At 44.8% G+C, this 25,180-nt stretch overlaps 1 protein-coding gene across 1 annotated transcript; it reads right to left on the bottom strand.

Annotated features, from left to right (window-relative positions):
* Positions 1-24,548, bottom strand: BLOC1S5 (biogenesis of lysosomal organelles complex 1 subunit 5). The gene is made up of 5 exons (XM_069563097.1): positions 24,353-24,548; positions 23,457-23,539; positions 14,921-15,050; positions 8,824-8,882; positions 1-1,520 (listed from the first exon to the last, which is right to left on the bottom strand). Exons 1-5 carry the CDS (start codon positions 24,471-24,473, stop codon positions 1,341-1,343), a joined length of 573 nt encoding a protein of 190 aa, XP_069419198.1. The 5' UTR covers positions 24,474-24,548; the 3' UTR covers positions 1-1,340.
* Positions 24,549-25,180: the final 632 nt, after the last annotated feature.

Here is a 25,180-nt window from a genome sequence, read left to right as displayed (position 1 = left end):
TTTCATCTCCTCTATTAACTTTAATCACATTTTCAACATGCAGCCAAGAATGAAGCTTTGACAGTAAGCCATAAATTTACACAGGCAGGCATTGTCACTTTTCTGCAGGAGCGAAACTAAGATAACACAAGCGAGCTGGGTATTTTCTTTCTTGTGCCTTTCTTCACTGAAGAGCAATGAAAAAAGACCTGAAAGTTCTATCCATACCTCACATTCATTTGCCATAAATCTCTTGAAATTATTGCATATAATTCTGCTTGGTTCATGGTAAATAAAAAAAAAATCTATTTAGTTCCTCAATTAGACTGTTAAATGCAGACTTTTAAAGATCACAGTGATGACAGAATTGGTACATGTTTCATCATAATACACCTGCTTATGAGAACAGACGTTCAACACTAAAAAGGATTTACATTTAACATGGATCATTTGCCGTGTGGGCAAATACTTCTGGTTTACTCAGAGCCAGATCTTTATACGGTTCCAGAGGGAGGCCTTGGCAGAATTTGCTGATTACTCATTAAATGGCTGAAACATGTAGAGACATTATTTATCTTACAAAGCTTACCCACAGCAAAAACAGACGTAAAAATGAGGTAAAGACTATGGGCAAGATTATGGTTCTTGGAAAGGTTAAAAGTCAACCGTGTTTCTGGTAAGCTTTTCCTTGTAAGCATGTTTTAAACAAAGCTGAAAACATGAAGTGTTGGAAGGCCACAGTCTTAACAAGCATGTCTTGTTGTCCAGAGAAAACAGCATTATACCACTTCTCCCAACAAGCCGCTCAGAGACCAGCGTGGCCCCATGTCACAGCAGAGACGCGGTTCTGACGCTCCTCTCTCTTCAATACGATCTCTGCTCCCGGGACAGCTGTTTCTGTCTGCATTACTCACGGAATAACACGGTATACCTTCCTTCACGAGCCAAGGAGGCCACGACAGGCAGACACCATCTCTGCCTTCTGAGCCGATAAACCAGTATCAACCTGCCGAAGAATGAATTAAATTGCTTCCCCAAGCCTGCACTTATGGTTAGTTCTCTGAGAAAACCAATGGAAGTAAGACTGGCCCACATCACCCGCGAGCACGTGCACACCGCCTTCCTCCAACTCCTTCCCCTTCGGATGGTCATTTAGAGGCACTTGAAACTGGAAAGACGTGGCACTCCTCTAGGAAACAGGGAAGACTCCAGGAGAGGGCTCCGCCTTCCGACAGAGGAGTGCCGTCGAATATATTGCTAAGCTTGAAGCGGAGGCTAAATGGTTTGGTGGGAGGTGTTTCTGGGGGGGCGGGGGATGTCAGTTTCTTCTCGTTCGTTCGTCGCTGCCGCGGCCCGCGTTCTCAGAAGGCTGAGAGCCTCGCCAGGCCCCGCTCCATCTCGGCGTACTGCGCTCGCAGCTTCTCCACGGCCTTCCTGTGCTCCTCGTCCACTTCCGCCTGCTTGCTGCGCTGCTCTGTCATGAAATCCTCCCACTGCGTCACGTGCTGTTTCTCACGAGCTATTAAAAGGTCACTATGAATCTGGGAAAGGAAAAGTTGAAAGTCACGTGACATTTTTTAGACAGTTATTTTGCCATGCAGGGAGACAAAAATAATCTTATCTCTTGACATTTGCTCACTGCAGCATGACAATCAGCTTGTAAGTCGCAATGATAAAACTCCCCTAACAGTTTTAATGTCCAACAAGAAAACAACATATCAGATACATCTAAGGCTTCTCTTACTATGCCTAAACGTGGGCATTCACATTTCTGAAATTTCAAAAATATCTAATATTTTAAACAACAGATCTAAACGCAATCCAAGTAAATTTACATACCTCTATTTCTCAAATTCCATTTAACTGCATATAATTTAAAATTAAAGAATATATGCCAAAAGAATCACTGTTGCAAGAAATTAAAATGCATGTCTTACACAAAATATCTTTTAGACACATTTAAAAGAACCACAGATTATTAATCAGTGGGCAAGAACTCAAGCAATCTCTTTAAGTTCAGTTCCAATTCTTAAACCAAATAAACACCAAAAGTATCTGGATCAAATATCTTAAGTTCATTTTGAGATGTTCCTTACTATTTTTGGATGAGGACACTTGATGTTCTTCTTCATGGCCACTGAGCTCCTAAATCACACATGCAAAGGTAGGACTCGCTGACACCCAAACCTACGCCTTTTCTATCACAAATGCAAATCAGATCATTTCAGGGAAGTTTTTACACAGATGGCTCAAAGTCTTACATACACACACATACACAAAGCTATTGCAAGAGTATTTTTCTGCCAATCTGATCCAAAGTTCACCAAGGCTTTCCAAGTAGAAAGAGGTCAGGAGTGAATCTGAAGTTTCAGTTAGAGTGAAACAACCCCCTCAAGTATGCCCCTCGACGCACGGGGTCTGAGCAGTGGACTGTGGTGCAGAGAAACCAGGGTTGGGGTTTGCCGATCCCATGCATTGGGGAAACAGGTTAGACAAAAGGCAAAACATGACTTTTTAACCTTTCAGCTTCAGAGGTGGTCATTCTTCAAAAGATAAATAAAACATTAAGAGTTCATTAAATTCTTTTCACGGAATTTTGGCAAAACTATTATATTCTAAGAGAAAAGCCATAGTCAGGTAAGACAAATGCGAATAAACTTTATCAAAATGATACCCTGACATTAGCTGGAAATTAATTTCTAATAAGCACAGAACATACTAACTAACCCTGCATGCTCAGAAGCAGGTTGAAAAGTATTCTAAGCTGACAGGAGTGAAGGCCATCTCTCCCAGCTGTCAGGAAATGCGGTATGCCTAGCTACGACTTCCGGACTTCCCGACAGGGAGCCCAACTGCTCCTCCACCTGAAGCAGCAAAGATGCCCCCAAGCACATCTCAATAGGAGCTCGGCTCCTGGCCTAACAAGCCAGTGACTCTGTTTACAGTTAAAAAGGACTCTCCCAAATAAGGGACAGGGTGGGTGGGAGGCAGGCTCACGAGGGAGGGGATATATGTATACTTATGGCTGATTCATGTTGTAGTACGGCAGAACCAACAGAACATTGTAAAGCAATTATCCTCCAATTAAGGTCTCCCCTGTGGCTCAAACCGTAAAGAATCTGCCTGCAATGCAGGAGACCCAGGTTTGATCTCTGGGTTCGGGAAGATGCTCTGGAGAAGGGAATTGCAACCCACTCCAGTACTCTTGGCTGGAGAATCCCATGGACAGAGGAGCCTGGCGGGCTGCAGTCCACGGGGTTGCAGAGAGTGGGACATGACTGGGTGACTCACACTACTGCTACCCTCCAATTAAAAATAAAAAAAAATTAAAAAAAAAAGGAACAATCTTTTGTAAACAGTGAGCTAACTTCAGACGACCATCTCCTGCGCGCAGTAATTCTGCTTTTAAGGTCAAATAAAGGGACTCTGTGTCAGTCTGAAACAAGGATTCCTTTAGCTGAAACACTCTTGAAGAATCATAATCTCATCTGCCCTTATGCTCAACAGATTCACACACAACCAACAGAAGAACGCAATATAGGAATCAAACTATTTACCTGTAATAAAGTAGTTAAAATTACCTGTAATAGGTAATTATGGTTTGCAGTTAAAATTTCTAGCAGCTACCAAAAATGTGCATCTTAAATTATACATTCAAAAGTTGATGTTCATGGTGGTGGGAGTAATTAGTATTTTTGTCGAGCAATCTGCAAAAATCTATCAAAACAGAAAGTGTAAATATTTATGGCTCAGTAATTTCTCTTGGATTAGCATTTCCCCTTCATTTTTATTAAAGAAGTATTACAGAGCGTAGAAACAAATTCAAACACAAGAATATGAAGGGACAGTCCCCCTCCTCTACCCCACATGCACATCAAATCCATTTCCTTTCTTCTAGTGCTGTTACTAGTCGGATGGCTACACTTTTGGCTAGACTTTTTCCTATGTTGATACAAACATTTACTTAATAACAAAAGGGTCATATCACACGTGCTGGTCTGCATGTACAATTTTTCAGTAATGATACAATCCATACTAATGGCGCACCCAGCAGGAGCAGGGAGAGCTCTGCCTGAGCAGAGGCAACAAGAGGGCGCCCTGTCCGAGCAAAGTTTACATCAGTGACACACACAACAGAGACACTGGATTTCCTTATCACCAGGCACTGGCAGCACTGAGTAAGGTCAGCGACACAGGACTCCTCACCCCCAAATCCTTCTTTGGTCTAAGTTCTAAACAATTGCTGAGGTTACAGCTGAAGTTCAGTAATACCCAAGTTTCAAACTAAGACAGTTTCATTGTTTACCCTTTAATAATAAACTCTGAAGTTAATTTAAGGGACTTCCAGTTTCAGAGCCAATCCTGGACAAACTGAGTCGCCTACACACGTTCATTTCCAAAGTAAACTCCAAGCAGTTCAGAATCATGTCACACGCCTTCCTTAGATGCTCAGCCCCTCTAACCCCTGGGCTACTCAATATTCTTGCGTTAAAAAAAAAAAGACAGCAGAGCAATTGCAGAAATAAAGCCTGAATTAGTTCAAATCTAGAATTCTACACGACAATGTTTACCTAAGTTCACATATTTTTACTCTGTACTTAAAATTTTTACCCTGTGGAGACTGGGACCCACTACAATGGTTTCCAAAGAAATAAAGATAGTATTGCAATTTCTAGAATTTACTGTGAAATGTGCTTTTTATGAATCTCTTCCAGACTTATGTTTAATACTTCCCCAAACTATGTATGTGTGTATTTTATCACAATTTTAAAAACTTCAAGTTTTGGGGTGGGTGGGGTTCCCAAATGAAATCAATTGCATACTCAAAGATGTAGACATGTTTGTTTTCTCAAGATAAAAGAAAACCCCATTTTAAAAGAAAATAAAGGAAAAGTTTACTAAGGAGCTGTAACTCGGTACTAAAAGTAATCAGCTGTAAAGGTTTGTTTCTTTCTACAACACAGAAATAGTAATAATAACCCAGCTTCCTTATGTCCCCTTGGAGATAAATGTGAAGTCAGTCCTAAAGGCAAACTGTGTCTAGGACCAGGTCTATAAAAGAAGTGATGGACATATAAACATTTTTGCACGCTTTACTCTAAGTTGGTAATTCTCACCTGGGGGGTGACTCTGACACTCCTGTCTTCTGTCCCCCAGATTTTTGGTTATTACAATGCAGGTTGGGGGGAAGGGGTTATACTGGCATCTGGGGGGTAGCGGCCAAGGATGTGCTAAACATCCTACATAGACTCTACAACAGAGATTTATCTGCTCCAAAATCTCAACAGTGCAGAGAGTGAAAAGCCTGGGTCTAAGGGAAAACTCTGAATAAACCAACGGCTGTCTAAAAGGTTCTTTGGAATATCTGTAAGCAATACATGCGCCTTTAATCTTACATATGCCTTATGCAGATAAATGAGAAAGTATTAACTGTCAGAATAACAAGTGCAGTTATTTTCAGTACTTAAAACACTATGTACGGTCACCCTGAGGGATCTATGGGGTGCTGATTCCAGGACCCTCACGGATACCAAAGTCCGAAGATGCTCAAGGCCCTTAGAGAAATGGTACAGGACACGGCATGTAATCCGTACGTAATCTTTTCACACATTTAAAGTCATCTCCAGATTATGCATAATACCTCATACAATGCAAACGCTACGCAAGTACAACGTAAGTGCTATAGAAACAGCGGCCGGCATGTGGCAAATTCAAGTTCTGCTTTTTAGAACTTTCTGGAATTTAAAAAATATCCATTTAAAACATTCTGGTTGAATTGAGAACCAGTGGATACAGACAGCCTAGTGTACTAACCCACTACCTGCCCTCTCCAAACTCTATCAAGAGAAATATGTAAGCCACACTACCCCACTGCTCTCGTAACAAAACAAGAAGACAGACTAAATCTAGTAAGTACTTGTGGACAAGATGAATCAAAGGATTCACATTCACTTTACTATTATCTCTAGTCTGACTGAACAGAACTTCAAAGGTGACGCTCGTGCATGAACCTCAGTGTAGACTAGCTTTCGACGGCTTATTTAAGTCACTGAACTTTATCAGCCACGTGTATTTTCATTTCACTACTCTTATTGGTAGCAACTTGCGTTAGTTACTAGTTTTTAAGGCCTATGTCAAATAGCTGGGGAATGCGCATTGGTTGTTCGGAGTGTACTTTTAGGTATCAATTGCGGGAAATGTGACTTGGATGAATGACGTTTATCATGATTTACTTCCCACAGAATTCCACAAATTGTCTCGATATGAAAGCAGTGACGATTAAAGGCAATGGTCCATTTTATCCTATTACTACTCCCATCTTTCTTGTTCTGAGAGCCATTCAAATACACAAAATGCAGCCAAGGGAATAAGCAAGGCATGGTTCACGTTAGACTGTAAAATGCAGCTAGAGGTCAATTTTGCTTGGTACAGACTTGCTAGATGAGAAATTAAGCCTCACTTCTCTGTCTTGTATATATGTAGTCCCAAACCTCTGCCACACACAGTTTTGGCAAAACCAGGTATAACGGTTGAAAAAGAAAAAGACTTTAAGGATCCGTATTTCAAATGCTCTGCTAACTAGATAAGTACAAATAAAGATATTTCAATGTATTCTAAAATCCTGATTTTTAATGTGTATTCCATTTTAAAAAACAGTTCAATAACAATCTCTGAGATAATACCTATACTTAAGAAGAAAATCCCCAAGGGCTTTACTATTTCTTGAGGCTCTTTTTTTTTAAACCAAGGGACAGTATCTTTTAATTTAGAAAATTATCAACAGGCAGGATTCTCAAGAACTTCACCAACTCTACAGACCACAACAGGGCTCTTATCCACAGAGTGACTGCCTGCATCTTAACCAAAGGATCGAGCTGGTGGGGGAAAAATGCCACCTGACATTTGGAGAGTAACACTATTTCACATAAATTACACAATACAATGTATCAGGTACAGAAACCATCAATCCACCCCGAACAACCAGCATTTGTGTTGAAGCTCAAGGGCTTACCCAAGGGCATATGGTTAGCTAACAAAGGCAAGCACCTAAAAATAGAAGATACTATGTATTTTTTTTCCCAATCTGGTAATTTGCCTCCTTAGACACTGTTAATACACCAAATGTGAAAAAAGTTCAAAGAATCAAGAAGAACCATCCATCCCCAATATAATTTAATTTTAGGTTAGTTCTGCTCAAGAATGGCAAGAATTGCCATTTTATCAAAAATCAGAATTGCTCTGAGAATGTCTTAGAAATGAAGATCAATAACGAGTGCGCAGTCACATTAAAAAAAAGACCCTCTTTCGTTTTTATTTTGAAAGCCTGAGAACTGCCTATGCTACAGCCAGGGCTCTATCACAGTCTCCCCGATTCTCAAACACAAACACGTCCCCGGTGCTTCCGCAACAAACTGCTTCACGTCTCACACCTGGTTCTCCGCGCTCCTCTCCGCAAAGACCCACGTGGATACTTCACGCGCCAGCTCCCTGGACCCCTGACCTCTCCCATCCACTGCTTCGCTCCCTCCGTCCCGTCCTACAGTATCTTTCTTCCCATCTTCCATCACTCGCATTCTTACACACGGGTCAAGGTTGGGCTGGGGCACCCCCATACTCCTAGTAAATACACTTTTTGCCCGGACCATGCACAGTTCCCCACAATGTTACGACAGGTCTCAACTTGATCCTACACTGTATTAGTGTCACTGGTTTGGGATTCCTAGATCTTTAGCTTCTGTGTGTACAAAGTGCCTTAAACTAAAATCTTTCAGCCCCAATGGCACCTAGTCAAGTAGAGACCAGAGCAATACCTGTGGTCCAGCCGGGCCCCGCCCACCCCCGCCATGCTCTCTGGATACCGGGCGGTACGACGTCCTGACCCGCCCAGCCAGCATGGCCCTGCCAGGTCACAGGTGTGCTGGCGAGAGCCCGGCTTCCCCTTGGCCCACTGGGATCCTGTTCCTCCCAGGCAGCCTTCCCACCTGGCTTAATCATCAAGTCCTTTTGGTAAGGCTTGATTCATCAAACTGCTGAATCTTTAAACTTCGTATCAACATTAAGAGTTGAACAGTAAGTTGAGAAATTTAAACCTGGGCAAGGTTCTTTTTTTTTTTTTTTTTGCAGTGGCAGATCCATACCATTATCATGGATTAACCAACCACACACTGCAGAGAAATGGAGACAGTAATACTTGCTGATATACTACATGCAAAAAGGCAGTATTTTCCATATTTCTTAACAAGTATATTTCTACTGGCTTAGAGTAATAAATAAATTATAAAAATTCTTTAACTGAAAACACCAAAGTATCACGGGAACTTAAATGCTTGTTTTTTTCCACACCTGAATTTAGTTAAGATATAATTTAAATAAGCAAAGCACTACCCAGCAAGCGATTCACACACTCTCAGATTAGTCATTAAGGAGCCAGTCCACAGGCAGGAATGCCTCCTTCTCTAGAAAAAATATACATCATATACTCAAGGCTTCAGGCTCAAAGACTGCTGTTTCCAAGCTGGTGGGTATTTTCTGGTCCATGTAAAAGTCCTATTCTTTCTCCTCCTAGAGAGAAATCCATTTTCAGGGAAAAGATGGAAATGTTGAAAAGGGAAAAAAAGAAGTCTGCAATCTGAATTATAAAAATACAGAATGCAACTATGTGACTTCACTGACTCAGCACATCTTCAATGAATCAGCCATTTTTTAATCTTTAAAAATCACTGCATGAAAGAAAACAAATTCAGAGGTGTGTGGTTTTTTTTTTTAACCCAAAGTAACTGCTAATAATATGATGATAAAAGCCCTGGAGTTACAGGCTCCACTATCCAAAGGTTCCACTTTTACCTTTTTTCGCTCCTGTTCCCTCTGCTGGAGTCTACAGACGGTGTCAGTAGCTGCTTGCACTGAAATAAAACAGACAGTGGATTTTCAGTCACCAGCCCTTACTCAAGGGGAGACTTATCTGGATTAAAAAACAAAAGAACAAACAAAAAAACATTTGGATTGTCTTAGATCTCAAGAAACTACACCAAAAAAGCTGGTTTTGTTCATGGCTCGGTGGCTAAAAAGTGAAAAAAAAAAAGAAAGGATTTGGAATGGCATAATGAGAACCACTATCATTTGTGAGCCAAGGACATTTAGTACCAATTTCGATGACAAGTCATCAACAACCTCAAGATTCTCTGAAAAGATATAAAACACCTGATAAACGTATTATTCCCTTCCGATGGAGGCAGCCTTTACAGCGTCTCCGATTCGTCCACTCCCTCTCTCCTTTTCCTCATCCGTCCTGCTGCTCCCTTGCAGGCAGGACGTGATAGATACCCAGAGAGCTCCAACGACCCTCTGCTAGTCTTCTCGCCTCCTCTCCCATCCTTTCACTCACCCTGGCTGCCACTGCCAGACCCAGGCTTCTCTGGCCTGCTTGCTCTCGAGTCAGTTCCCTTTTCAATGAATTGCAACAGCTGGTAATAATTACTGCAGCTAATTGCTGAGCATGACTGTGCCCAGAGCTGTGCTAAGTACTATCCATGTTTCACTCCTCTCCACTTTCCTACTAGGTGAGGATCACCGTCCCATTTTATAGATTTTTGGCATCTATAAAAAAACTGAGGTGTGAAGAAGTGAAATGTCCGTAATGGCAGTAACGCGACTAACAGACACAGAGAGCAGGACCTAAAATCAGACCCCGACTCTGCAGACTCAGCTCTCACCTTCAACACTCTACCCCTCTTATGGTTTCACTAAGGACAGTGGTCCATCACGCCAAACCTCTTCATTTCCCAGACCCATTTTATTTCTGCACACACGTTTCACTTACTTCGCTGGCTGGCGTGCAGGCTGAGAGTCAGCCTCCATCAGTTGCACCTAGAGCTGAGCTCTTATGCCCTGTGTAACTGCTCCGGGGCGTGTCTGCTTCCTCACTCACTCAGCCGTTTGTTAGGTGACTTCCTGAGCACCTACTAGGTGCTACCGCTGCTGCTCCTCACCTCTCAGAATCTTAGTTCCTCATTTGTGAAATGAATGTAGCGACTGGTGAGAGGACTTAAGAGCTGACAGGAGAAACAGGTAACGAAGCAGACAGCATGCTTAAAACCCACGGAGATTAATAGTAAAAGCCACTCGGAGCAGAGGTTCTTGCACATAGTGAGCAGTCAAGAAAGTTACTGCTACTATTATCCTACACCCTGGCCTACACCCTGGCCTCTCCCTAGGCAAAGTGCTTTCCTTATTCCTCTCCTCTAGTTATAATGTTTACGTTTCAAAAGCCTACTCCCACGTTTAGGCCCTTCATAGAGCCCTCCAGATGAATCCCTTCCCTATGTGGATTTACTCTTATTTGAAATTCTTTTATTAGGCAGGTGTATATCCTACCACGTGACCTTGCATTGCCTCAAACAGAGGCTTCCCCAGCTGTTTCACAAGTACACCTTCCACCCACCCTGAGCCAGCCCCAGGGAGCTCAGAGCTCTGTGCAGGGCAGGCGCCGGGACTTCCTTCAAAAGAATGTTAGGCCCCTCCCTGGGAGAGCATGGCCAAAGAGGAGGATGCCACTGTTAAAAAGTCAAGTTTTTATCAGTAGCCATTTGTTCTAGTCAAATCAAAGATAACACTGAAGTACTAAGAGTGAAGGTTCCCAATCATTGTTCTAATAGGAAAGCTGAAAACAAAACAGGAGTTGATTAGATCTGCCTTCTTTCTGTGGTATATTAATATTATATCATCTCTCCTGAGCAGTGGTTCCATCATTTCCTGTTCCCCCCCCACCCCTGGTTCTGAACATAACTTTAAAAAAATCCATTTTATGGACTTTGGGTGCTTCATCATTTTCTGGGCTTAATCTAAGAGTTACAGGAACGTGACATTTATTTTGCCATTTAAAAACTTAATTAGAACGCATCTGACGAAGGCACACTTTTCTTATCACAATTATCCTTGTACTTAGAATATCCATCTGTAGAAATCTCAGTCTCTGAAGTAATGTATTTTTTAACTTTTCATCCACATAACCAAAAAAAAGGTTTGCTTTCCGAATTTAAGGAAACCTGCTTCCCTAAAATCTAAGAAAACTACCTTAGAAGTGACTACACTTTTCTTTTCCCTTTCCTCACAAGTCGAGATTCCACGAGGAAAAGGCTCATTTCCCTAACCTTTCCCGTCTCTTCTACTCCACGTTTAGGTTGTTCCTAATTCAGCAGAAACAGGAACAGACTCTATGAAGAACCGAGACGCCTCACCCCACCCCGAGAAAGAGAAAGTGGGTTGACAAAATTCTTAGAACTCTAACACGCTTTAATTTGCAGAGAAACAGAGCAGGGGAGTAGGGAGAAAGGGATTCAATATGGGAGAGGCAGGTAAGAGAACGCATCCATCCTGAAAGAAAGCCTCGGCATTCTCCACAGATGCCAAGAAAAATAATCATACGAGCTTATTAAAAGACATCAGACACACGGCATGAAAAGTGAGACCGCAGAGCTAAGGAAACAAACAGAACGATAATCACATCATTATAGATCTAAAAACCAACCAAAACAGAGAGAAACTGAAGGAACCATGCTGAAGCTGAAGCTCCAGTACTGTGGCCACCTCATGCGAAGAGCTGACTCACTGGAAAAGACTGATGCTGGGAGGGACTGGGGGCAGGAGGAGAAGGGGACCACAGAGGATGAGATGGCTGGATGGCATCACGGACTCGATGGACGTGAGTCTGAGTGAACTCCGGGAGATGGTGATGGACAGGGAGGCCTGGCGTGCTGCCATTCATGGGGTCACAAAGAGTCGGACATGACTGAGCGACTGAACTGAACTGAAGACTAAACAGTTGGCAGCATTATTACTGCAGAACGGAAAGCAAATACTGTAAAGCCTCACTTGTAAACAAAGTTAGGGGTCACAACTGAGAGGCTGGAGGGGGAGAAGCAGAGGGAAGGGTGAGGTCCTGAGCCTCCCCGCACCTAATGCGGAAACAACGGCGCTCTAACTTCTGCCCGTCTTTTAATCATTGTTTTTCTCTGAGTGATCTTTCAGTAACAACTCTCTCTTACAACAAAGAAACAATTATTTTAATGTATTTCCTTCAGTTTTACTTGAGATTCTGTTCTGCTAAATTCAAGTAAAATTTAAAAATTAATACCGTAACTTAAAAATTGCCCGAGCCCATTCTTACCAAAAGTTCTCTTCTGCCCCCCACACCTTCTCAACTATTCATTCAGTTAACACCTCCACTCAGCCTTCTATTTTGATACATATATACACAAAGATGTCGGCATGATAATTCACCAAAGTTAAAAACCAACGGTTATCTTTAGATAATTAAACTGATTTATTGCTTTCTTCTTTTTCTTTTCTTATTTCTACTTTCTTGTTACTTAGACATATATCCATGTGTTTAAATAATGAAAAATAAAGTTTTAAAAAGAGAGAGGAAGGCAGGAAGGGAGAGAAAATTCTTTTACTATGGCCTTGTTAGTTAACTTAAATTGAGACACACCCTAGAGACCTTCTGTCCTTACCCTCTCAAAAGGAGGCCTGGTTCCTGATTCTAAGCAAGAACAGACACTCAGCAGTGTCTTTGGGATGGAGAAACGTAAAGGCTGTGTCCTGATGACAGGGTGCTGCGTGGGTCACTCTCCCCGCTTACACATCCTCCCAGAGCCCAGGGACTTTCCAGGGTTAAAATTTCCAGAAGCCACCAGTGATTCTTGGCTCTGTCAGCCCTGCTCACCCAATGCTAAGACGCTTAGCTAGGATTCTGTAACCGGCTCCATGCCAACAGTCCAGGATGCGCCCCCCACCCCCCAACGCCCTCCTGTAGCTCAGTTCCACGCACAGTGTTAGACCAACAGCTGAAGGTCCGCACGCCAAGTTTTGGGAGTCTCAGCTGACCGCGTGCCCAACTCAGCTCTCAGATGTGCAGAGCTAAGACAGGCCTGACAGACACAAGACAAAACTCCACCGTCACTAACCTTGTAGCTTGACTCTAATTTACTTAGATGAGAGTATAACCCATAGATAAACACAAGTCAGCATCGCGGCTTAAAATGTCAACTTTTCAAACATGAAATTCCCCAGGAACAGCAGCTGGGCCCAGGCCAATTTTTAAAAAACTATGCTGGCTCTAAAAGCAAACGATTATCTCCATTATACCTGTGACGTTCGTGATAAGAGATACAAGGCCATCTTTAGGCTGGAGCCTACTGGGGAAGCCATTCCTGTTTCTAGCAGCAGCAGTACCCCCAAGGCCGCAGTGTGATTCTAATGCTAAAACTTTCATTATCGCCTCACGTTTTAATTCTTCCTTTTAGGAAAATTCATTTACTGTCTGGATTCCCTGTGACCTCTAAACACTTTGCTATTTCATTGTGAAGACTATGCTTTAAAAAAATTTTTTTTTAAATTTACTTTTGGCTGTGCTGGATCTTTACTGATGCACGTGGGCTTTCTCCAGCTGCAGCGAGTGGGGGCTGCTCTCTAGTTGTGGTGTGCAGGCCTCCATTGTGATAGCTCCTTTTGGTGTGGAGCACGGATGCTGGAGTGTGCAGGCTCAGCAGCTGCAACACAGGAACAGAGCTGCCCCACGGATCCAGGGATCGTGGGCCAGGGACCGAACCTGTGTCCCCTGCACTGGCAGACAGAGTCTTAACCACTGGGCCACCAGGGCAGTCCCAAGACTATGCTTTTAACATGAGGCTTCCCATCAGAAACAGCAATGACCCAGGAATTAAACGGATTGAAAAATCCGTTCATAGTTTTTTAAAAAAGAAAAACTAATTATAATCCCACTTATTTTTATATACTCAAAGTGTATAAAAGGAAAGTTACAGCGCATCTCAAAAGCATACACAGGCATTCTGATCAATAAATCTGAGTTTTATTTCCAGTGTAATGTCTAAGACAGCTTCTCAAGGTTAAGGAATTGACTGTATGAAGGAGCAAGGGCACGTCTGCAGCGACATAGAAAGCCCGAGATCAGGTTTAGACTCTTCCCTCTTCCACTCAGAGAAACCACGTCACCCGGTCCTCTGAGCATCCGAGAGCGCAGACTCACCGGGACTTGCACACACATCCTCGTGTAACTCGGTCATTAACCAAGCCCTCCCGCCTTTCCCCTCACAGGCCACTATGTCACCAGCCTTCGCTTTCTTAAAAAAAAACAAAACACAATACTTGTTTATTTGGCTGCACCAGGTCTCAGCTGTGGCATGCGAACTCTTAGTTGCGGTATGTGGGATCTCTTAATAGCTCCCTGTCTAGGGATGGAACCCAGGCCCCTGCGATGGGAGCTCAGAGTCTCAGCCACTGGGCCTCCAGGAAAGCCCTGGTGCTTCCCTTCTCCCCTAGAAAGACGCTGCTTTGTTTTCTGCCCCTCATTATTTTCGAGCACCCTCTGTCCCTGGACAAACTGAACAGCATCAATGTGGGTTTGAGGGGAAGCCCCGAGTTTCTTCTAACACCTCTAATTTTAAACTCAGTTACTCATAAAACTCCTTTGATTTTGTAATTTGATGTTTAAAAAATATTCTTTTTAGCAAACATCCTTCCACATTAAAACATCTGGCTTAATGCAAAAAGTGATAAAACACAAACATTTACGACTTTTTTTTTTTTAAGTTAAAAACTCTGGTGTCCTGCTTGGCAATGAAGCTTGATTCCATACCCTAATTCCTGGCCATCAGACATTTTCTTGCAGATACATTTTTTAAGGTACAAAAAGGTTTCAATTTTCTTACACCCTGGAAGGGAAATCCTGCACGCCCACCTTGCTGGGGAGGCTGATGCTCTGAACATCAAGGGCGACACACACCAGTCACCTGACTTCTGAAACTGGGCGGCTTCCCTCTCGCATCTCCACCTCCCACCAAACATCCTGGGAAATCCGTTTGGGCAGAGCGTGCGTTATGAAATAAAGCAATATTGAAAAAAAAAAAAAACACTGGCTTACATCTCTGGAGAACTTGGGTTAAGCTGTCTTGCATTGTTGCTCTACACGTCGGAAGAGTATGTTCATTTGTCTCATGGATCATATTCTTCAGATTTTCAAGAACTCGCATTTCCCGAAGACCACGTTTTTCCTTTTAAAAGAAAAGTACATATTGTGCCTTAAATCTTAGCAATTACTTTCTGAGACTTCCACCCAAGTTCTGGTTGCTATGTTACTACTTATTACTGAAATTCATATAGCCTTCTTCTAATTATTTGGCGATGACTGAGGTCACAACCTGGAGGTATTTTTTTTAAATTATGAAATGCTTCAAAAGTTGCAAATATGAGTCATATTTTCATACCAATGTTTAAAAATGGGCATAAGAAACACTAAAAGAATAAGAAGAGAGACCTAGATTCCATGCATTTCATCTGTGGCAAAGAAATTATCAGACTTTAACTTACATTTTGTTGCTATCATCATAAAGCTTCTATTATTATGCTCTGATTGCACTTCCCTCAAATAAAAGTGTGTGGAAAAAGCAGTAACATGTGGGCTCTTCCCTGTGTAGACGAGAGTTGTCACTCAGGGCCTGAGGCCACCTTACAAAGGCCTGCCTGCATGGCTGGCCTTTGTGGGGACTGGGAACTTGACCAGTCAACAGCCCCCAAGCAGGTAGCACTTCCCGTGAGTGGCAAGACACCGCCCTCCTTCCAGGAGTCCAGAACTCTGATATGTGCCAGGCAGAGGCTGTCTGCTTGTCGGGTCCCCAGTAAGAACCCTGGACCCCCAGGCTCAGACGAGCTTCCCTGGAAGACAACACATCACATGTTGTCACAACCCACTCCCGGGGGAGTGAAGCGTGCCTCGTATGACTCTGCCGGGTGAGACACCCTTGGAAGCTTCTGCTTGGCTTCCTCTAGACGCCTCCCCAGGCACCTATTCCCTTTGCGAGTCTGCTCTGCCTCCTTCAGCCACGATAAACCTCGGGCACCAGCCTGCTGATTAGTGCTGGTGAACTGATGCACTTGGGGGTGGTCCTGGGACCCGGAGTCCAGCCGCAGCTTCAGAAAGCTGAGCTTAACCCACCTTCCCACTTGGGTGGGCTCGACTGAGTGACTCGCTTCCAGAGAATAAAGCGGGGAATGAGAAAAACATAGACTTCAGGGTGGAGCCAACAAAGGTGACCTCGTGAGTGACGTCATGACGACGGCATGCACCTCCCGAGGTGACGTGACCAGAAGGACGTGCTCCCTCGACAGGACGCCTTCCCAGAGTGTGTCAGCCCCGTCTAATCCTAAGGAAAACATCAGACAGACCCAGACGGGGCCACACTCTGCAGGATACTGGCCAGAACTCAAGACTGTCAAGATCAAGAGAAACAAGGAAAGCCCAAAAAACTGTCACAGACCAAAGCGGACTAGAGAGACATGCCGATTAAAAGCAGTGTGCTGCCCTGGATCAGGTCCCGGGACAGGAAGAGCGCTGTAATGGAAAACTGGTGAAATGTGCGCGAAGTCTGGTGTTTCATCAGCAGTAATGTTCTGGTGTCAGTTTCTTAGTTTTTACCGATGTAGCACAGTAATTAATATAAAAGATTAATAATGGGAGAAAGTGGGCGAGGCGCACATGAGAACTCTGCGCTGTGTTAGTAAGTTTACTGTAAATCTTAAAATACAATGCAAAAAGTCCACTGAAAATGAAGCGTGGTAAATGTGATTATGAGGAAATAATGGTATAGTAGTTACTAGAGGTTTTGTTTTGAACCAGCTGGGGTAAGATATTTTACTCTAATTTTAAACTTATACAGAAGTTGAGAGGGAATGAAAGAATGAAGCTTGGTTTCTGATGTATAACACCCCATAAAGTTACAGATCTGGTGAACTTTTCTCAAATTGAAACTGATAACAAGTGCTCATATAATGTGCTTAAGACAGCACCTGGCACAAAACACTTAAAAATGTTAGCAATTATTCAGGGTATTAGTACAGTTATTATATTTTTACATTAAAGACGTAATAGTATCAGAGAGGAAATGAGAGACTGATGTAATATTTAAATTTTTCTTTCCTTCAAATAATAGTCCCACAAGTCCTAAAACCATAATGTGTATATATATATATATAAATTTATGTCATATGGGGGATAGACTTTTTCCTCATATTTAATAATGTGAGATACTTTTACACCCTAAACCAAAATGAGAGATCAGATGTCAAGTGAAATTTTACTTTGTCCTGCCTTTCAAGGGATTTTCTCTTTAATATATCAACATCCAAATGCATCAACATGAACCTTCCCAACTCTTCTCATCACTGTACCTATCTGAACAATCTTTTTTCCCTCCCTCTAATCTAACCCACATTTTGCCTCCACTCTTTCTGTGTTTCTCTAGCATCTATGCATCTATGTTTCTTTCTCAGGTCAAACATCAGCCCCTCTTCTGAAAAGTTCCCTCCCAACTCAGTTGAGAGCTGTTCCCTCATGAGATCTCAATCACTGTGCTGAGTTTATCATCATAATCTCATCATCACAATCTGCTCTCTGCAGCTGGTAAATCCCTGGAGGAAGAGACTGTTTCTTATTTGTGTTTGCGTATCTGCTGAGGCAGACAGTTCTGGATCCGTTCCCCTCGTCTCTCTTCCTCTGAACACGCAAGTACCATTTGGTGGTGATCACCAAGCATTCCTGGAGTCACTGCTGCGGCAGTGTGCCTGCTCGGTCATGTTCAACTCTTTGCAACCTCAAGGACTGTAACCCACCAGGCTCCTCTCACCCTGGGAACTTTCCAGGCAAGACCACTGCAGTGGGCTGCCATTTCCTCCGCCAGGGAATCTCTCCCACCCAGGGATCGAACCTGTGTTTCTTGCATCTCCTATGTTAGCAGGTGGATTCCTTACCACTGAGCCACCTGGGAAGCATTTGGTGGTAAAGGTGCCTGTAGAACAGATACCACTAGCTGCTTCCCACTTGCCTTCCCTTCTGCTGCAAGAAACACACACGTGACCGCTGGCCTCCTGAAGCCACCCTGTGAGCAGCCCTGCTGGAGGAAAGGCTGAGGTCGAGGGGCTCTGGCCGCTGTGGGAGGAAAGGAGAGCCACTCTCTTCAGGGGTCTGTCCCTAGGAACCAAATATCTTCCTTTAGACACAGTCGGGTATATTCGGGAACTCTTGAGTAAAACAGAGACTGAAGCTTGCTGAAGGTGAAGCAAGGAGCTGGCGCAGGACTGCAGGTCATGAACTGTGACCTGCATGGGCCTCCCCTCTCAGAGGTCTGGCACCTCCTTACTCGCTGAGACCACCAGGCGGATGTGCACCCGAGGGGCCCCGCCGGGATCTCTGTTCACAGCACTGACTGGAATCGGGGGAATGAAAGTGCTGTGCCAAGTCAGGAGCAAGACAGTCAAGGGTCCTGAAACACTAGCAAACACAAAAAGAGGGCCTGCAGTATTATAGCAGGATGCCAAAAACTGAAGCAACGCTGCCACCGTGTGGCACTTACTCCTTTCTTTTGGAGACAAAATTTTATCAAGAACAAGATCATTGTTGCTGGGTGCATTAACTTTTAAAAATACAAAAACTACAAACAAGCTTCCCTTTAAACGTGAGTCAGTTTGCTTCAAGTGAACCACATTTAAATGGCCTAGAGAAGACGAAACTCAAGGAACCATGTTCGACGTCATGTAATAATCTAATGGAAAAGAATCTGAAGAACAATGTGTGTGCGCGCGTAACTCAATCCCTTTGCCGTGTGCCTGAAACACTGTTAATAACCGTACTTCAATAAATTAAAAAAAAAAAAAGATGGGAAACTTCCAGGAAGCTCTGACAGCGCTCCTCACCCTTCCTCCTGGCTCAGCTGTGTGACTCAGGGAAGATCGCTTTCACTAAGTAGAGGAGGGTATTATTTGGGCCAAGGAAAGAGCTGTAAATAGCGCACATATCTAACTCTAAATCTCTAAAACACTCTCAGTGTCTCCCTCACAATTTGAAGGGGAAAGGTTAGAGTGTAACAGAAAAGGCAGCTGAGCCCGATGCAGAGGAATTTCCACTGAACTCCCAGAAAGACCGCCCTGGAGGTGACTGTGGGAGAGGCCAGGACCAGGGACCTTTCCTGAAGATGAGTGACGTGACAAGCAGCTGCAGAGCGCGCCAGCACAGTAACGGACACTCTGAGCCCTTCAGACACCATTCTTCCGTGAGGACAGGAGTCAGCCCGGCCGCATGGAGGGGCCCGGGTCTGTCTCACCCACGGATACAGCGCTGGTTCCTAACTCGAGGTCTCCCGCAAAGTGCGCAAGGCACCCTGTTGGACCGTCTACAACAAGCTTACGTCTACCATTTCCAGTGTGAAAATGTTCTTCTTTAGTAAACAATCTCCTTCCCAGGTGGTGCTAGTGGTAAAGAACCCACCTCCCAATGCAAGCGACATCAGAGACGTGGGTTTGATCCCTGGGTCGGGAATATCCCCTGGATAAGGGAGGCAACCCACTCCAGCATTCTTGCCTGGGGGGAATCCCACGGACAGAGGGGCCTGGTGGGCTGCAGTCCACGGGGTCGCAAAGACTTGGGCACCACTGAGTGCACGCACACACACAGGTCTTTAGGGACAGATTTACAAACTTAAAAAAAACAAAACCTATTTAGTATTTCAAATTAGTCAGCCTGGTGCAGCGGGGAGAAAGATGACGTATGCAAAAACCAATGCATGTTGGAAAAGCCAAGTTTCAGTCCAAGCTCTGCCAGCTGCTCCCCTGGATCACACTAGGTACCTTCAACACACCAGACACTCTTTCAGGCACTTGGATACAACAAAGCATAAGAACGGTTAACTGTCTGCATTCTCATGAACGGCAATAGGCAATAAACAAACAGAGGGTAAGAAAAACATAGGTAGTAATAAGAGCTTATGGGAGGCAGAAGTCTAAGGTGGTCCCTGAGACCCCCACCTCCAGATACAGCCTGTGCTGTGCTCTAAGCGGCGTCAACAGGACGAGAACTGAGAACTTCCAGAGGTTCAAGCTGGATTTAGAAAAGGCAGAGGAACCAGAGATCCAATTGCCAACATCCACTGGTTCATAGAAAAAGCAACAGAGTTCCCGAAAAACATCTGCTTCATTGACTATGCCAAAGCCTCTGACTGTGTGATTCACAACAAACTGGAAAATTCTTAAAGAGATGGGAGTACCAGATCACCTTACCTGCCTCCTGAGAAATCTGTATGCAGGTCAATAACCTCAAATGTGCAGATGAAACCACCCTTATGGCAGAAAGTAAAGAGGCACTAAAGAACCTCTTGATGAAAGTGAAAGAGAAGAGTGAAAAAGTTGGCTTAAAACTCAACATTCAAAAAACTAACATCCTGGCATCTGGTCCCATCACTTCATGGCAAATAGATGAGGAAACAATGGAAACAGAGACAGACTTTATTTTCTTGGGCTCCAAAATCATTGAAGATGGTGACCGCAGCCATGAAATTAAAAGACACTTGCTCCTCGGAAGAAAAGCTATGACCAACCTAGATAGCATATTAAGAAGCAGAGACATTACTTTGCCGACAAGGGTCTGTCTAGTCAAAGCTATGGTTTTCCCATAGTCATGTATGGATATGAGAGTTGGACCATAAAGAAAGCTGAATTGATGGTTTTGAACTGTGGGGCTGGAGAAGACTCTTGAGAGTCCCTTGGACTGCAACCAGTCCATCCTAAAGGAAACACTGGAAGGCCTGATGCTGAAGCTGAAGCTCCAATGCTTTGGCCCCCCGATGTGAAGAGCTGACTCATCAGAAAAGACCCTGATGCTGGGAAAGATTAAAGGCGGGAGAAGGGGACGTGCCACAGTCCTTGGGGTTGCAAGGAACTGGACATGACTGAGCGACTGGGCAACAGCAACACTGCTCAGTCCTGCTGGACTCTGCGACCCCACGGACTGTAGCCCGCCAGGCTCCTCCGTCCACGGGATTCTCCAGGTAAGAATGCTGGAGTGGGTTGCCATTTCTCACCGCAGGGGACCTCCATGACCCAGGGTCAAACCCGTCTTCTGCATTGGCAGGCAGATTCCTTACAGCTGCACCACATGGAAAGCCCACAGACACCTGTCAGCTATTCAGTCACACCCTAATGGAGGTCCTGCTGTGAAGCTACTCTACGGTTTACTTAAAGTCTCACATCAGCTGACTTTAAGGGAGATGATCCCAAGGAGGCCTGACTTCTTCAGTGAGTCCTTAACAAGGCCGGGGCTCTTCTAGGCAAGAGACTTGAAGCATGAAAGGGATTCCACCTGATGGGGTCTCCACTTGTTAAGCGAATGAGTGAGTAAGTGAAGGTCGCCCAGTTATGTCTAATTCTTTGCGACCCCATGGACTATACAGTCCATGGAATTCTCTAGGCTGGAATACTGGAATGGGTAGCCATTCCCTTCTCCAGGGGATCTTCCCAACCCTGGGACTGAACCCAGGTCTCCCGCACTGCAGGGGATTCTTTACCAGCTGAGCCACAGGGAAGCCCGAATCTTTGAAGAGGAGACCATATGGCAAGGAAGGTGGGCGGCTTCTCGGAGCTGAGCGACTCCCAGCTGACAGCAAGCAAGGAAACGGGACCCTCGTCTACCTCAGTGAGGAAGTGAGTCCCGCCACAGTCACAGGAATCGGGAGGACCCTGAGCACCAAGTAACGATGGCGCCTGGCCCAGCCCCGGATTTTCACCTTGTAAGACCTCAAGCAGAGTACCCACCACACTGTACCTAGACTTTCTTCTCACTAAGGAACCACCAACGATCTTTACATAGCAGGATAAGGGGACAGGATCTAGTGAGTTTTCTGTGTGAGGGATAACTATTCTTATCCTGCAACAAAAGTAACGATGACGAAGAAAACCAACAGCCACCTTCAGGTACCAGAAAAGATTCCAAGAGACACACACCTTTCATCTTCACAACAACACTGTGAAGCAGGTGTTCTGCAGACTCTGTGTCTGCTGAGCCCAGAAATGGTGTCCAGTGCAGCAGCCCTGTCCAGGGCCTCCTGAGTGCTCTGTACCAGAGGCTTTCTGGACTTGTAAAGGGTTTATGGAAACCTTCCCTCCTTTTGGCAGACCAAAGACTTCCTGCTTGGAGTCTCACGTGAAAATAAAATCCTGACTCACAGAGAATCACAAAATTGTTTGTGTAACACCATTAACCACCACCAACCTACGAGGAGCTTGGGGTGTTACTATGCAATGCACAATGAACCAATTATACATGTGTGAAACTACAGTCAAATCCAACAGGAAGGCAGGCTGGTGCATCACGACTGTGGGGACAGAGCGTAAGAGGCTGGGTGGTAGATGGTCCAGCTAGAAAGACAGGGGCCAGGTCACAACAGGATACTGGCCTTTGTCTATAGACAGAAAATGACATCCGAGGGTTTTAAACTCTCTGGCAGAGTTTCTTCGCCTGTCAATCCTACAGGAAATCAACCCTGAAAATTCACTGGAAGGACTGGAGCTGAAGCCGAAGCTCCAATACTTTGGCCACCAGATTCGAAGAGCCAACTCACTGGAAAAGACCCTGATGCTGGGAAAGATTGAAGGCAAAAGAAGAGGGCGGCAGAGGATGAGCTGGTTAGACAGTATTACTGACTCAATGAATTTGAGCAAACTCTGGGAGAGTGGAGGACAGAGGAGACTTACATGCTACAGTCCATGGGGTCACAAAGAGTCAGACATGACTGAGCGACTCAACAACTATTACTCTGGCAGCAGGGTGAAGACTAGATTTGACTGGGTTGATAGGGCAGGCATACCAGTCAGAAAGGATACATTTATGCAGTAATGTCTAGAAACTTGATCGCTGAATGTGACCTACAGGAGAGGGAATAGCCAGGGGTAATTCTCATGTTTTAACTTAAGAGCTTTGGGTAGATGCTGCTGCCTCAAATGAGAAAAAAAGAATACAGAAAAGGGGTCTGGAAAATTGACCCATCCATCTTTAAAATTTTTCTCTCTCTTTTTTTTATTTTAACTATACCTCATCTTACAGACAGAGAAGGCAATGGCACCCCACTCCAGTACTCTTGCCTGGAAAATCCCATGGATGGAGGAGCCTGGTGAGTTGCAGTCCATGGGGTCCCCAAGAGTCGGACACGACTGAGCGACTTTACTTTCACTTTTCACTTTTATCCATTGGAGAAGGAAATGGCAACCCACTCCAATGTTCTTGCCTGGAGAATCCCAGGGACGGGGGAGCCTGGCGGGCTGCCGTCTATGGGGTCGCACAGAGTCGGACACGACTGAAGCGACTTAGCAGCAGCAGCAACATCTTACAGAAGAAAAACTGAGCTCAACAGACAGTAAACAAGCCAAAGCAGACCCCAGACCTGGACCCCGAGGCTCCTCCCACCTACACTTGTGCTCCCTCTATTCATGTCAATGTCTCTTAATAAGTTTTACATTGTATATTTTATGGACACAAGAACAGAAATCAGAGATTTTAAAACTAGAGAATTCCCCTTCTGTGTATTAACACACTAGCAGATCAGGGTGGTATTTTTGCAAAATGAGTTGCAAATACTCACTTCAAATTCTTTCACAAAATAACGGGTTTCACCTTGGATAACTGGTCTGTGATCTAAGAGCCTTGAATGAATTTCTCCAAGATCTGTAAAGAGAAAATGAAATTCACGGTCAATGAATTCTAAGTGGCACAATCTCTAGCTTGTTTCACACTTCCTGTTCCCCATAAACATATGCAGGTTAAAATTCAGTTCAGACCATGGATTATCCGGTTAGTAAATTGGTAAAGCCGTTTTGAGAACAATTAGGCAATATCTAATAAAGTGAAGGTATATACACTCATCAATTTCATGCTGAGATTAAAATCCAGTTCAGACTATGGATTATCTGGTTGGTAAATCGCTAGTTTTGAGAGAGCAATTTGGCCACATCTACTAAAGTTAGAAGACATGCACACCCAGCAATTTCATGCCTAAGTATGCGCCCTTGAAAAACCTCTTATACAAAAAACAGACGATGTATGATTGCTTACTACGGGACGAGTATAAGGAAAGGAAAAAAAGGCGGGGCGGGGGGAACAACCTAATATATTCATGGATACTACTAAGCAGTGAATTTAAATGAATACAGTGGGGTAACATTAAATTAACATGGACAAATCCCACAAATAAAACGTCAAGCACAAAGGCAAATTTCAGAAGGATAAAGCGATTAATATAAACTTTCAAAACAGGTGGCTTCTACAAGGAAGCAGGAGGGGCTGGGTCGGTTTGCCGTTGCTGGGAGGCACCAGGCGCGGAGAAAAGGGGCACACCCGGGCCAGGGTCCCCCACCCCCAGCCTGCCGCAAACCCGAGGCCGCCGGGGCTCGACCTGCGGCTCGGCCCCGGGTCAGAGGGCGCCGCCTGGTCGGTGGGGCTGCGCTGGGACCACCAGGCGAGAGCCCTGCTACGCCATACCCCTGATAATGAGGTGCGCCGGCGAGGCCGCGAACCCCAGAGAGTCCTTCTTCTTGCCGCCGCCGCCGCCACCCGGGGCGGCCTCGCAACCCACAGGGGTCTCGGTCCCACCGCCGCTCATCCCGACCAGCTCCGCCCACCCGCGACCGCGCTGCGCCTGCGCACACCTCCGCGGACTACTCTCCCTGCGCGGGGCTTTGGCGTCATCAAAGGGTGTCGGGGAGCCGAGTCAACCCAGGGGCGGTTCCCGTAAGGGCACTATGGTGTAGCCAGTGACCTGACCTTGAAGGAAGCCGGTGCCGCCATGCTTGTTTAGGTCAGGTGCTGCCGGCAGAGGATGTCTGAAAGTTAGAGCTAAGCTTATTCCTTCTCCTTAAACCCGCTGGCAATGGCAATCCACTCCAGTACTTTTGCCTGGAAAATCCCATGGATAGAGGAGCCTGGTGGGTTGCAGTCCATGAGCTAAGAGTCGGACACGACTGAGCGACTTCACTTTGACTTTTCACTTTCATGCATTGGAGAAGGAAATGGCAACCCACTCCAGTGTTCTTGCCTGGGGAATCCCAGGGACGGGGGAGCCTGGTGGGCTGCTGTCTATGGGGTCGCACAGAGTTAGACATGACTGAAGCGACTTAGCAGCAGCAGCAGCAAACTCGCTGGAGAGGTTTGGAGAAGTTGGTGGAGAGGGAATTTAGTTATAGAATAATATTAATATTGTGTGTGTGTGTCACTCAGTCGTGTCCGACTGTTTGTGACCCCATGGACTGTAGCCGGCCAGGCTCCTGTGTCTACGGGATTTTCCAGGCAAGAATACTGGAGTGGGTTGCC

This window comes from Ovis canadensis, chromosome 20 (assembly GCF_042477335.2).
Source record: "Ovis canadensis isolate MfBH-ARS-UI-01 breed Bighorn chromosome 20, ARS-UI_OviCan_v2, whole genome shotgun sequence".
In the NCBI taxonomy this organism is placed as follows: Eukaryota; Metazoa; Chordata; class Mammalia; order Artiodactyla; family Bovidae; genus Ovis; species Ovis canadensis.
Note: the sequence above shows the minus strand (reverse complement) of the source record. Positions and strands in the feature narration are given on the sequence as shown.